Source organism: Myotis davidii, unplaced genomic scaffold (assembly GCF_000327345.1).
Source record: "Myotis davidii unplaced genomic scaffold, ASM32734v1 scaffold169, whole genome shotgun sequence".
NCBI classification, from domain to species: Eukaryota; Metazoa; Chordata; class Mammalia; order Chiroptera; family Vespertilionidae; genus Myotis; species Myotis davidii.
This window is the reverse complement of record NW_006383005.1, coordinates 1,473,740-1,488,296: the sequence shown is the minus strand read 5'-3', so window position 1 is coordinate 1,488,296 and position 14,557 is coordinate 1,473,740. Positions and strand designations below refer to the sequence as shown.

General features: G+C 42.7%; 1 protein-coding gene across 4 annotated transcripts in view; it reads right to left on the bottom strand.

Moving 5' to 3' along the window:
- C2CD3 (C2 calcium-dependent domain containing 3) overlaps positions 1-14,557 on the bottom strand; it is a 107,381-nt gene that overhangs the window by 14,583 nt on the left and 78,241 nt on the right. Inside the window, exons 29-32 of one of the 4 annotated variants that reach the window (XM_006777931.2) lie at positions 13,720-13,881; positions 10,491-10,708; positions 6,520-7,432; positions 2,693-2,804 (exon numbers count right to left, since the gene is read on the bottom strand). In XM_006777931.2, coding sequence (XP_006777994.1) covers positions 2,693-2,804; positions 6,520-7,432; positions 10,491-10,708; positions 13,720-13,881 — 1,405 coding nt within the window. Of the gene's footprint in view, positions 1-2,692; positions 2,805-3,238; positions 4,045-6,108; positions 7,433-10,490; positions 10,709-13,670; positions 13,882-14,557 lie in introns of those variants that run through there. The other 3 variants (XM_015557494.1, XR_001512185.1, XM_015557495.1) reach the window with 3 other exon arrangements.

Below are 14,557 nucleotides of genomic sequence, written 5' to 3'. Positions count from 1 at the left end.
AAGAGGGGGAGGGTGGCATGAGTGTGTGTGTGTGGGGGAGGTTGGGGGTTAATAGGGGGGATGAGGACACATTTGTAATACCTTAACTAATAATAATAAAATAAAAAATAAAAACAAAAATTAAAATTAAAAAAAATAAAAGTGGAGCAAGATGACTCTACTTTTATTTCTTTCAGGAAGTGTCCCTATTTTCCCACGGGAGATTGTTAAAATAATGAGAAGACAAATGGCACCAAATTAATAAAAAGTAGGTAAAATGAAAAAAAAAAGTAGGCTCTGGGAAAGCATAAAAAAAAGTTTAAATGTTAATTTCAAAATAAAGTCTACTTAAAAGAAGGCAAATTGGCTAGAAAAATACACCATAAGACAAGTGTCACAATTTTAAAGTGGTGTAATGAAAAGCATAGAGTTTGGAGTCATACATTTAGAGCGACTTACTAGTTGGGAGACCCTGAGCAAGTGACTGAATCTTTATGCATCTCTATAAAATAGAAATAATAATACCTAGTAGGTTGGCATGGGAAGCTCTGAGCCTCAGTTTTCTCATTTTTTTAAATGGGAATAATAATAGTACCCACCTCATTGCATCATTGGAAGAAAGAGTTTATATATGTAAAATACTTAATGTTTAGTGCATAGTAAGCATTAAATAGGGGTTAGTAATTATAATTAATAAACAAGCTAATATGTTTTGCCCATAGTGCATGTATTATTCTCTGAAATTGTTTTTTTTTTAAAGTTCATGAGGCAGGTGCTTTGTGCCTAGTTTACCCCATGATTGAGAATAGTGCCCGGCGGGCAGCTGTACCTCACGGCACCTTTCTCCACAACATCACTGCAATTACTCTTTCAAGGCCACCAATGACCATCGTGCTGCCAAATCTGAAAGACAACCCATTCTCCACTCAGCACCTTGGATGAATCCTGTACAATTGAATTAGCTCTCACTCTTCTGCTTAACACACTTAGATGGACAGCCCTGCCTTTAGAATAAAATCAAAAGTCCTTTCCATGATTTACATGTCCTTCATGATCTGGCCCTTCGACTCATTATGTCAGTCTCTACGTTCCAGTGCCACCAGCTCCGAGTCAGTTCCTAGATCAGGCCAAGCTCTTTCAGCCTGAGGGCCTTCGCATTTGTTGTGTTCTCTGCCTGGTATACTCTCTCCAAGCTGCTTACACGGCTCCTTCTCAGTATAGTACATTAAGTAGTTAGGAATACCGATTTTGAAATCAAACTCACTGGTTTCCAGTTCAGGCTCTACCACTTACTACCTGTGTAAGGCAAATTATTTAATCTCTGTGTACCTCAATTTCCTCACCTTAAAGTAAGGAAAAAATATGTCCCCTCCTTACGTTGCTGAAATATGTCAGTTAATATAAAGTGCTTGGAACTGTGCCTGGTACCAGGCAAGCACCACATTGGTCATCTTTCAGCTGAAATGCAGACTCTTCAGAGACCCTGTTTTTAATCAGAGTACCCAGTACTCACCACAATCTGTAAATATTTTATTTTTTCGTTTACTCTTTGTGGTCCATGAAGACTTGGAATTTGTCTTATTTACTATTGTATACTCAGCACCCAGCACAATGCCTGATGATAAGTATATATTGAATGATTAGAAAAGTAGTTATTTTTCTTGCCACCCTCAAGGAAGGTCAAGTGCTGTGCCAAGGGGGAAAAGACAAGAGCTGGGATTTGCACGAGTGTTCCAACCACCTAACTCAGCTGAGTGATGAACAGTTATGCGGTGTTCCATAAACAAATAGCTATGCCACTGGTATTCTCTTCATCCAGGCCTTACTCATCTGTTGTGTCTCCTAAGGTTGCACCTCCTGCAGCAGGCTTCCTCTGCTCACACCCACCGTGGCTCAGCGGAGCTCCCACAGCATTAGGTATGCATTTCTTAGCTGAGTCCTGCTTTTATGCTTTTGCACTGTTTCTTCTACATCATCTTAGCTCAGCGGTTCTCAACCTTCCTAATGCCGCGACCCTTTAATACAGTTCCTCATGTTGTGGTGACCCCCAACCATAAAATTATTTTCATTGCTACTTCATAACTGTAATTTTGCTACTGTTTTAATCGTAATATAAATATCTGATATGCAGGATTTATTTTCATTGTTACAAAAGGAACATAATTAAAGCATAGTGATTAATCACAAAAACAATATGTAACTGTATAAGTGTTTTCCGATGGTCTTAGGCGACCCCTATGAAAGGGTCCTTCGACCGCCAAAGGGGTTGCAACCCACAGGTTGCGAACCGCTGTCTTAGCTGATGATGCCCTGTGCTTAACACTTTTGCTCTTCACTTTTCCTGAGCTCCTTGCTCAATGTTGGGCCCGCAGAATATGCTCAGTACAAGCTTGGAGAGTGACCCCACCACCTGCCTTTTCAGGAAGCCGGCCCAAGGTAGCTCTGCATTGTGTACACCAGGGGTCCTCAAACTACGGCCCACGGGCCACATGCAAATACAAATATTGTATTTGTTCCCGTTTTGTTTTTTTACTTCAAAATAAGATAGGTGCAGTGTGCCTAGGAATTTGTTCATAGTTTTTTTTAAAACTATAGTCCGGCCCTCCAACGGTCTGAGGGACAGTGAACTGGCCCCGTTTAAAAAGTTTGAGGACCCCCGGTGTACACTTTCATGGACGAGATGATGACTCTACAGGAGAGAAAGTTCTCTTACCTGATCTGTTGTGGCTGGTGGTGGCAAAGCTGTAGAGAATGAGAGCATTCGCAGGGAGGCCTCCAACTGCTGGGGAGGCAAAAAAAAGTTGGGCACCACAATGGGCTCTGGGCTATCATGGTAGTTAAGGGACACATATACCTAGAAATCCTCCCACCTGCCAGACCAGCAAAGTCACTGGTCTCAGTGATCCTTTCATCCCTCCCACCCCCACGCCCACCCCTGAACCTATTCCTGCCCATGAATCCTTTGCTCATGGTTCCCTCTCTCTGGAACGCCCTCCCTACTCCTAACAAATCATAGTCTATGCCAGCCGTGGGCAAACTATGGCCCACGGGCCGAATCCGGCCCGTTTGAAATGAATAAAACTAAAAAAAAAAAAAGGCCGTACCCTTTTGTGTAATGATGTTTACTTTGAATTTATATTAGTTCACACAAACACTCCATCCATGCTTTTGTTCCGGCCCTCCGGTCCAGTTTAAGAACCCATTGTGGCCCTTGAGTCAAAAAGTTTGCCCACCCCTGGTCTATGCTTTCTTCATGGGTCAGTTTAAATCCCACCTCCTCTGGGAAGCTTTCTCCTGATCTTAGCCCACAGTGATCACTCCTTCTACAGCAGAGTTTGCAACACAGGATAATGCTTGATGCTTTAGTGCGATATGAATCTCAATGTGTTTTTCTCAAAATCCCCCCAAACTTCTCAAAGGCAAAGATGGCATAGTTTCCATCAGTGACCTCACTACTTCCCTAGAGCACTACATGAGGCCTTCAGACAAGGTGGCTCCAAGGGGCAGTGTCTTAGATCGGAGGGAGATGCCTAGTAAAAAAGGAGGGTCCCCCTGGTTCTTTTCTGCTTATACCCAGAAATGAGGGTTCTGCCTAAGTGGGCACAGCTGGTCCGCGCAGTCTGGATGTAAGCCCTTGGGGGCAGACACTGGATCTTGTGCTTCTCCTTTGTACACCCTGCAGATATCCAGCACTGTGATGAGAACATTTGTTCAAGGCACTTTTTCAGTTTGGGAGGAGGGATGGGGCCATTCTGATGTTTAATTTTTTGTTTCTGCTCAATAAGCTAAGTATGGTTCTGATTCAAATTGGCTTATCATCGTTCTCCCATGCAAGACTTTGAACTCCAAGAGGGCATAGATGATCTCTTTCACAGCCACATTCTGGTCACCTGACATAGCACCTGGGACACAGTTCGTGTTCAATAAATATCCACCAAATGAATGAAATGCAGCATTTCCTGCTTTGGTTCAAGTCCCTGACTCTTCTTCAGAGGCCCTGGTGAGGCAGGGCCGATGCTGTTGCTGCTCTGGCTTCTGGGGACTCTGCTGGATAGTCAGCTGATGCTGTGGGGGAGGAATGGCTTTGCTGTGAGGTCTCAGAGGTGTGTCTGAAACACGGGAAGTCCCCCTCTCCGCCCACCACCTCCTGCCTAAGGGTCCTGCTCCAACAGTAACTTCTGTCAATTATTAGATGATGACTTCAGGAAAGTTCACTTTTATGCCTGTTTCTTCATCAATAAAATGGATATACTAATAGTACCTTTTGTTTTAAGAATTAAGAGTTTATACATGCAAAGTGCTGAGAATGGTGCCTGATACATAGCAAGCATTTGATGCCAGCTATTCTCATCGCCCTGATTAATGGGAAAAAGTTGCTTTTTCTCACTGTCCTTACCACCGGTTCCCTCACCCACTGAAAACTGCTTTGCTTTCTCCATTTTGCACTGTCCTCTTTAATGCTAAAGCCAGTGAACACAGGTCAGTCCATAATCTACTGGGCCTGTCTTAAGTGTCAGTGTTGACAACTAATTCCTGAAACTGCTCCCACACCGCCTCTCCTGCTGCTCCAGCTCTGACCAGCTCTTCTCTGTGGGTATCTGTTCTGCCAACCGTTTACATATTGATCCTCAGGGCTCTGTCTTGTGTGGTTCTCCCTTTCCATGCTCTCCCTGCTGCCCTAATCTACTTCCACAACCTACCTTTCTATCTGATCTCGTCCTGAACTCCAGGCCTAAATGTTTTACAGGCACAGGTCCAAAATGGAAATCTGCTCTTTACCAGAATCTGTTTATCTCTATGTGCGGTTCCCTATACAATAAATGACACCATTACCTAGTAACTTGTGATAGAAATATCCAAGTCATAGATAGTTATACGTTGTTTTTCTCTTTGTCATCCTTTGTCCTTCTTTATCTAACTAATCCTCTCAAATCTATCCCCCTCCTTTTCAACATCATTGATGTTTCTCTCTCTCTCCCCCACTCCCTTCTCTCTCTGAAATTAAAAGAAAAATATATTAAAAAAAATAAAGCAGTCTATGCTTTTGGTCAAACTTTCTTCTGGTCTCCTCTGATCTAATCCTCTCTTTACAGGGAACTGGGTGACTTTCCTAATATGTAAATCTGACCATATCATACTCTTCCCAGTTAACATTTACTGAACCCTATTTATGTACCAGGCACTGTACTAGGTAGTTTACATCATTATTTTAATTTTACAACCTCTCCAAGAAAAGGTCTATTATCTCCATTTTAAAGATAAGGAAACTGAAGTTTAAATTGCTTGCAGGATAGTCTAAGCACCTTAGCCAGGCATACATGGCCCTTGAAGATCCAGTCCTACCTCACCTCTCACCGTGTGTTTACACGTGGGCTCTAGCCACAGTAAACTGCTGCTGCCCAGAAGCCAGGCTCTCTCACCTGGCTATGCCCTGCACACACAATCCACTTTCTCATCTCTGTTTACAGAATGCCTATTCATCTGAGGTCCAGCTCTAATGTCTCTTACTGGGATACCTTTAAGCAGTTATGGCAGCTTCCTCCTCTTGTTCCCCAGCATATAGTCCATGACTCATCACAACACTTAGAACACTAATGGTCATGGTTTGTTTACTGTTATCATCATTACTTCATAATGGGAACTGCTTGAGGTAAAGTCTGATTAAAATCTCTGTTCTCAGTACACAGCACAGGGCCGGGCAATACTCGTTATTTTTAAAGAACAGTTGAGGGAAGGTCTGAATTAGGACCTGTGACTGCTCCTCCACTGACCATAAATTCTGAGCACTGTAAAGGCAGCAGTGTCAGAAGCCGCAATAAGGGAGTCCAGGAAAGAACTCCACCAGAAAGTTGGCTGTTAGTACTCAGCCTCCAGCCATTAAAGCCAACCGGTTAGACTGCACATGTGAGGGCTGTTGATGGTCTTAAGTGGTTTCCTTTCTCCGTAATGTGTCCAACTGCGTTTCAAAGGAGAAAGAAGGTGCCCCCTCTCCCCATCAACACTGCCATTTCAACTATGTCTACTTCCCTCCTCTTGGCTCCATCCCTTGCCTTAAAAAAAAAAAATTAGGCAAATCACTACAACTCTGAGCCTCAGTTTTCTTACATGCAAAACAGAAATAATACCTACCTTAAAGACTTGAGATGACTGAGTAAAAAATGTATGTCTAGTGCCTGGCACAAAGTAAATGCTCAGTGTTAGTACTCTTCTTTCCCATCTGCACCCTCCACTTCTATTTCAACTGAGATTAAAGGTCTCCTTCCTAGGGTCAGCTGTAAAATACCCAATATACCAGGACAGGCTAATGAATGTGCTCCCAACACCTAAACCCAGTTAAAAACACTGTGCTTCAGAGGGCTGGTGTTAATGGGAGAATTGGAGCACCTTGTCAGTGCAGGTGAGTCTTTTGAAGGATCTTCCCATGCCCCTCAGTGAATCCCATGAAGGTGGTAGCCACTGCTCATTCCCACTAGGCTGGCCTAAGCACCAGCATCCAAAATGCCTACATTGGGCTACTTGTGGGAAACCGTCAAAGGATACAGAAGGAGATTCTGCTTTGTGGAAACCTCTGATTCAGATGTCGCCTGCTTCTGCCTGATGTCAGGGCAGTTGATGGGTAGCCCCTTATGATTTTCCCTTTTGTTCTGGGAGGCTACGTGTAGAGGGAATTTCTCCAAGCTATTAGCAGAGTCACTTAGCTCACTGGAGGCAGCTTCATCCTCAGCCTGGACCTGTGGCTTGGGCTCCTGGTCCTGATCTGCCCTTGGTGAGCAAGTGGTGTTCTTTGGGGCTCTTGAGAGTGTCACACCTGGGATGAGTTGAGGGTCTGTTGAGGCAGGCTCTCCACCCCAGATCTTAGGGCTCTTACCCTCACAAGGAACAAGACTTTGGCTAGCAGAACCCTGCCTAGGCAGGTGGGAGTTGACAGCTCTTTCTGGACTGGACAGAAAGCTACTTCTGACCCTGAGCTCCTCTCTAAGGCAGGGCTCAGGAGAAGGACAAGAGGGACCTACCCTCTGCACCTCATCAGGATGAAGGCTAATGATCTCACTTGAGTCTGACACAAAACTGGACCAAGGGCTAGTTTTGTCTGTTATGGTGGTGATCTCATTGAGTGTCCTGGGCTCAATGATGTCTTCTTCATAGTCTTCATCACTGTAGGCTGGGCCTGCCTCAGTGTCTTCATTGCTCTGCATCCTTGTAATGGGTATTGTGTGTCCAAGGGACTCATGGAGCATTACTCCTCCACTCGAAGGCTCTTCTGGAGTACGGGGAGGAGGGGAGTCTGCACCCTCATCTGGAGCTCTTGACACGGGCAGGTCAGGAATTGTGCTTTGTTCTTGCATGGCTCCTGTGTTCTGAGGATCTGGGAGAGTGGTAACTTCTCTGCTTCTACTCCTGGCTTGGCGAGAACTCAAAGATGCTTGAGAATTCCTGGTGATGGTCTGCAGATCTGAACAGCAACAGATGTCATTCTTATTACAAGGTAGGGCCACAGACCACTGAACTTCCCCACATTAGCCTCTAGCTTCAGAATTATTCTTGGGGGAAATAAAAAGAACAAAAGGAAAAAGAAGTATTCTTGCAATCAGACTTTGAACAAATCTTAAAGATAGTTAATCCACCCAAGAGTCAGTGAAACTATATTCAACACAGTACAATTTCTAGCACTTTATTCTAATATCAGAAGACCAAAATCTAATCTATTTATGGTTGTGGTTACATCTGTAGAAACACTTTCAGAGACTATCTGCTCCTGCTCAGGAATTCTTGGGAGCTGGGAGTCCTGGTGGGCATGTTCATGCTTCCTTTTACTTCAGTAATTACCTATATTAAAAATCAAAATGAGAATCCACTTATTTACCTATTTGATGATAACTATTTGAACTATTTTACTTGGAAAATGAAAGCAAGGAAATACCTATCACCCAAATGATAAGGTAGGGAGGTTTACAGAGAAAATGGAGGCGGCATGGTGTGTTGGAAAGAGCAGAGGCTTTGAAGCTGTCAGTCTTCAGTTCAAATCTCTGTCAACTTTGTGGTCAACAGCGAACTCTTTTCTCTGAGCCTGTTTACCTTTAAAATATGATTAACACCACTCTTTTCACAAGGTTTTGATATAAAGAATAGATGAGATAAATGGGCACATACTGTGTGGCACATATATAGACAGTTAATAAATGGAAGCTGCTAGTCACCTCAAATTGTTTTAAAGATGAAATGGTAGGGAATAAATTAATAAACAGGTGTAGCAAATGTCATATTTTTACATGATTATTTGAGAGGAGAAAGAAGCTGGGAGGCAAATTTGACTCCCAAGAGTAGGTTTCACATCTCCCTCATAGCACCTGATGGGGCACACAGCCTACAGAAGGTCCTGGCTAGGCTTAATACATTGACAATTTTCAGGTCTCAAAGGGGAGTGAGTAGATGTATGAAAATGGGACATCCCTGCTGCAAAGAGGAACAGGAACCAGGAAGCACATGTAATTGCTCCTGGCCCTTTGGCCTGAACTACCCTTCTGTCTTAGAGCAGTCTTTCTGCTTTTTAAAAACTAGCCTATTTTTTAAGGCCTCACTCTACTGCATCTCCTCCAGGAAGCCCTCCCAGATGCACCAGCTGGAAGGGATAGCTACATAGCTTTTTTCTACATGAAAGCATAAGAACATGCTATTATGTAATTGTCTGTCTACATATTTCTCCTATCAGATTGTGAGCTTCTCAAAGGCAGAGGCCATATATATCTGATTCATGTTGCAACTTCAGAGCCCAGCAAAGGACCTGGCACATAGATATGGCAAAAATGAAACAACCATTCAGTAACTCCCTCTCAAGCTTCACCCATACCTACTTGTCTAATTATTTCATTAAAAGTGTATTGAGATACGATGGAGGTAGAACCTGGCTTCCCTGATCCTATCATCTCTTTCAAAACTCATCCTTTCCTTGTGAAAATTAATTCTCATCCTGTCATCCTCTTGCTTAAAACTCCCCATTTTCTTCCAGGAGAAAGAGTAAACTCTCAAGCTTGCCTTCAAGGCCCTCCAGCTTCAATCCTTCAGTTCTTTTCTCTCTCCTCTTTTAATATAGCCCTTTAAAGAAATTCCCTATTTGCTCTCACCTCTATCCCTAATGAGCCTGAAAGCAGAGACAATGCCTGTCTTGTCCACCACTGTACCTTCCTGGAACCTAGTAAAACAATAGTGCCTGGCATGGTTAGTGCTCAATAAATAGCTGACGGAATATTATTTCCAAGCAAGAGGAAACCAAATACACAGTACACTTCTGGGGTCCTGGCTACCAACAGGTTAGATATCTAAAAATACAAAGTAGGAATAAGATTTCTGGTGGCTTTTTTTCCCCTTTAAAGAAGGAAAATGAAACTTATCCATCCGTGTGTACAATTTACGTATTTTCCTTGAGCAAAAATGACACCAAGTGAGTTGCATTCAGGTGCTGATCTAAATGATTTCTTAATAATCCTCACAGCACACCTGTTTCTAGGGCTTCACCCTGGATTCTGAATCAGTAGGACCCAGCAATCTGTATTTCAAAATAAATACCACAGGTGATTCTTATCTCAGGCAAGTTTGGAAATACTTTTTCTGGAGTGATCTCTCTGGGCTGCACAGTGGAATTACCTGGGGAATTATGAAAAATACTGATGCTGGGACTCACTCTCAGAGATACTGATGCAACTGACGTATGGTACAGTCTGGGCATCTGGATTTTTTAAAGAAATATATTCTCATTGATTTCAGAAAGGAAGGGAGAGGAAGAGAGAGAGAGAAACATCAATGATGAGAGAGAATTACTGATCAGCTGCCTCCTGCACGCCCCTTACTGGGGATTGAGCTCACAACCCGGTCACGTGCCCTGAATGGGAATCGAACCATTACCTCCAGGTTTATAGGTCGACTCTCAACCACTGAGCCATGCTGGTGGGCTGGGCATCTGGATTTTTAAAAGCTCCCTTGGTAACTCCAATATGCAGCCAAAGTGAGAACTACCACTTTAAGGGATTTTCAAAGGGTGGATTACTAACATCCAAAAGCATCTGGGGTGCTTCCTAAAAATGCAGACTTCTGGGCTCTTTTTATATTTAGAATCAGAATTTTAAATATGTATGTAGTTGACTTTTTCTGAAAATAGAGTGGCACAAGTTCAAGAACTGCTACTGAAGAACTCATCTAATCCAACTGCCCCCCCCCCCTTTTTTTTGGTTGGGGAAACCTTAAGAAGGGAAAGGATATGCTCAGAGTCAAATAGTAAGTCCATGCTAGAAACCCACCAAGCCCCACCCGGATCTCCTGCCTCTCAGTCCAATGCTCTTTCCATTGCACATGTTCTTGTGCCATGCTACTATGCCTCTCCTCTCAGAAGGAAGATGATGAAACTGTTGGTCTCTGTTGGTCATGGGAGCTTGTCTGAGGATAGACATTCAACTAACTGCCTTTTGAATAGCCACCCAGTGATCATAACTTCTCAACAAGAGGGGCCTGAGCCATACCCGTGATTAAGGAGCTGACTTGCAACACCAGGTTATTGGATTTCTCCAGGATGCACTGGCTCTCAGGATCTAGTCTGCTGGCTTCTGGCCCACAAGAGTCCCCATGGCTCTGTTGGCACTGCAAGATCGTCTGAGTCTGGGGACTGAGGGGAAGTAAAGGCTTGGTGAGCTTCTGGCTGAAGTACCTCTGAATCTGATCTAGCTCACTCAGATTCCTCCTGTAAAAAAAGAAGGGGAGAAGAGGACAAAAGGGTCTTTCACTGAAATTATAGGCATCTTTTATGTTCCCCTGACATTCTACTGCGTGAGGTAGGACCTTAATACCTCTCATTTGGTCTATTAATACTAGGGCTCTCTTTCTCTCCAATCTACCAACGACTCAACCTTCACTTCTCTGACTACAATCCCAACACTGGGGACAACTTTCTCCCTCTTCTGTATGGCTTATGCAATTCTTCTGATGCACAGCAAAAACCTTACTTCCTGGTGGGAAACACTCCTGATCGTCATTCCTGTCCTCATGCCCTATACCTGACAGAAAAAGGCCTTCCTCTGGATAACGCTGACCTTTGCTACCTCATAACCATTCCTGATCCTTCAAGGTCTAGCAAGTCTTCCCTGACCACCCTCTAAATTGGTTTAAGGGTCCTCTGTGCTCCACAGTCCTTTCTATATGCTTCAATCCCATCACTTGTTCGTTTCACATTGATTTCCTCTGAAGAAGTATAAGCTCTGTACTGATTCCTTTATATGTATCTATTACACCTAGCATAGTGCTTGAAAAAAATTAAATCAATGTTAAATGGATATAAAAAAATACTGTTAACACTATTTTAATAAGTGATGCTTACCATAAATATATTTTTTAAAATATATTTTCAAGAGAGAGAGAGACTTACAGAAAGTCTGGTGGGTTTTAGGAATGTTCACCATGTTTGCGAGAGCGCTATCAGCATGGAAAGATGGGCCCTTTTTATTCTCCAGTGAGAAATCACACCAACCACTACCACCTTCATTTGCATAGGATTTAATATTTTATGCTTTCAAATACATTACTTTGTTTAATTCTCAGCCAACCAGATGAGATCAGTAATTACTGTTTTACAAATAAGAAATGTGAGGATCAGACAATTTGTCCAGGATGAGTGGTATGCAGCTTTATTAGTATGTGTTAGTTTAGTTTCCCTAACTAGGCCATGAGCATCTGGTAATAGAAGATAATATCTCAAACTTCTCCATTTCTCTAGTATACTCAATGTGCCTGATACAATTGGCACAGCATAGATATTAAATACCTGTGAAGTAAACCAAAAGTCTTTCTATCCTTTTGTTAGGAACAGTCTGCATGTCTTAGAGTCAAATCCAAGCTAAATGAGGGGACAAAGCTGATCCTTATTCTGTCACTAGAAGCCACGACTCTACCAAATCACAGTGGATTTACTTAGGTGTCTATATCTGGGTGTACGCCACATGGATAAATACCTGTAGCAGGAACATGCAAATAAATGTAAACACGGTGAAGTTTTAGAAAATATGCAAACCCAACTGGCCTTGTCAGAGGTTCTGGGTTCAGAACCTAGTAATATCAAGCGAAGAATTTCTCATCTGTGAAAAAAGTTTATTACTTTCTCTGCAGGCCTCATAGGATTGCTCAAAGAAAACACTGTTTTAGGGCTTTGTGAGCCCAAGGAAGTAATGCAAGATTATCTCTGTTCCTCTCTATTTGGTAGAGAGTCATCCTGGTAGCACCAGCATCACCTGAGAACTTGTAAGAAATGCAAATTCTCAGGCCCGATTGAATCAGGAATTATATGGATGGGTCCCAGCAATCTGTTTCAACAAGTCCTTTCATGCAATTCTGACACAACATTTTGAGAACTAAAGCTCTAGAACCGTGGTTTTTAGCCTGGTGATTTTGATCCCAAGACGACATCTGGCAAAGTGTGGAGACATTTTTGATTGTCACAACTGGGAGAGGGGTGCTACTGGTGTCTAGTGGACAGAGTCCAGGGATGCTGCTAAATATCATGGGATATGCCCCACAGCAAAATATCTGGCCTAATGTCAACAGTGCTGAGGTTAAGAGAAACTGCTCTAGGTTCAAGGAGAGTTCCTTTTTCTCTTTTTTCAGTGGGTTCTAAAATATGTTATGTGAATGACCTAATAAATATAGTCACACTATGGATGGTTTTACTTAAATAGCCTCAGTCTCCAGCTGAGAATCTAAAATGAGAATCTAAAATGAGAATCTGGGGCCTAGCTGGTTTGGCTTAGTGGGTAGAGCGTCAACTGGGGGACTGAAGGGTCCTGGGTTCAATTCTGGTCAAGGGCATGTACCTCGGTTACAGGCTCTTCCCCGGCCTGGGCCCTGGTTGAGGCTCGTGCAGGAGGCAACCAATTGATGTGTTTCTCTCAGATTGTATTTCTGTCTGTCTTTCCCTCTCTCTTCTACTCTCTAAAAATCCATGGGGCCCCACCTGGTTTGGCTCAGTAGATAGAGTGTCGGCCTGCGGACTGAAGGGTTCCGGGTTTGATTCCGATCAAGGGCACATGCTCGGGTTGCAGGCTCGATCCCTAGTAGGGGGCATACAGGAGGCAATGACTCTCTCTAATCATTGATATTTCTCTCTCTCTCTCTCCCTCTCCCTTCCTTTCTGAAATCAATAAATATTTTTTAAAAATCAATGGAAAAATATCCTTGGTTGAGGATTAAAAAAATAATAATAAAGTCCTTTTCACTGCACTACACTTATTAGATAATTCATGGCTGATCCAGATGATGTATAATGGCCCATCAATTCCTACAGTGCTTCTTTGGTTCAGATGCTGACTAAACTAAGAAAGAGGGAAGCATTACGAGACAGATGCTGGTCTGGAAGAATTCAGTGGTTGTGAGGATAGAGATGGTGGACAGAATGAGGCTTTGTAAATTGTAAAGTAGATGAGAGGCTGTGTAGCTATGAGGGTAGTTATAAGTTTGGTGAGTAATCTAAAATTCCTGTATTTACAGTGCATTAATAACAGAGCCCCATGAAGGAATAAAAGGTCCAAGCTGAGACAGGTTCACGTATGAGGAAACCTGCAATTTGACACTAATGTGCATGAAAGCCCCTATTAAACCTCCCAGAGTGGTGGTAGTTGATGGAAAAGCTGTATTGCAGGTTGCCGTTGCCCATTCACCTGTGCTCCACTATAGTTTCCTGTGTCTTTTCTCAGCAGAAGGCCTCACCTCAGAGAAGTCAGAATGGAAGTATGGGAAGACCAGGGAGGTGTGGTCAGTTTGTCATCACTTGGCGAGACTGCCTCTCCCTGCTGCAGGGATTCATGAAATCGGCGGATGTTCTGCACATGCTCTTCATGCCGTGATGCCTGGCTTCTTGCAGCACCACTTCTGTCAGGAATAAACGGGGGGGAATTAAATTCCCATCAATGAGAAAACTCCTAGTGTGACAATAAACAAATTACCTTCCTGAAATGGTATTGCAAATCCATCCCACTACCACAGTTCTGGCTTCATCAACTTCTTGGATTAAAACAATCTCCTAAATAATCTTACCTTCAGTATTACCCATTCCTCTTGAATAAGTTTTCCATATTATAGCCTGAGTGATTTTTTGAAAACACAGATCTAAAATAATGAGAACATTTATGGAGTTCTTATTACATGCCAAGCAATGCTTTAAGCATTCAACATGTACTAACCTATTTAATCATCATCATTCCTCCCTAGTTTTGGCTTCTTTTATATCTATAAAACAAATTTCAAATTCCTTAGTAGGGCATTTAAGAACTTGACCCCAGCAATAATCTCTTTATTTTTACTATTATTTAAAAAACCAGAGGCCCGATGCACAAAATTCGTGCATGGGTTGGGTCCTTAGGCCTGGCTGGCGATCACTGGTCTGTAGTTCTATTCTTATGCCAGTACCACACTGTGTTTACTGTAGATTTGTATTAAGTTTTGAAATTAGGAACTTTGTTTTTTTCAAGACTATTTTGTTTATTGTGTTCCTTGAATTTCCATGTGAATTTTAGGACTAGCTTGCCCATTTCCATAGAATCCAGCA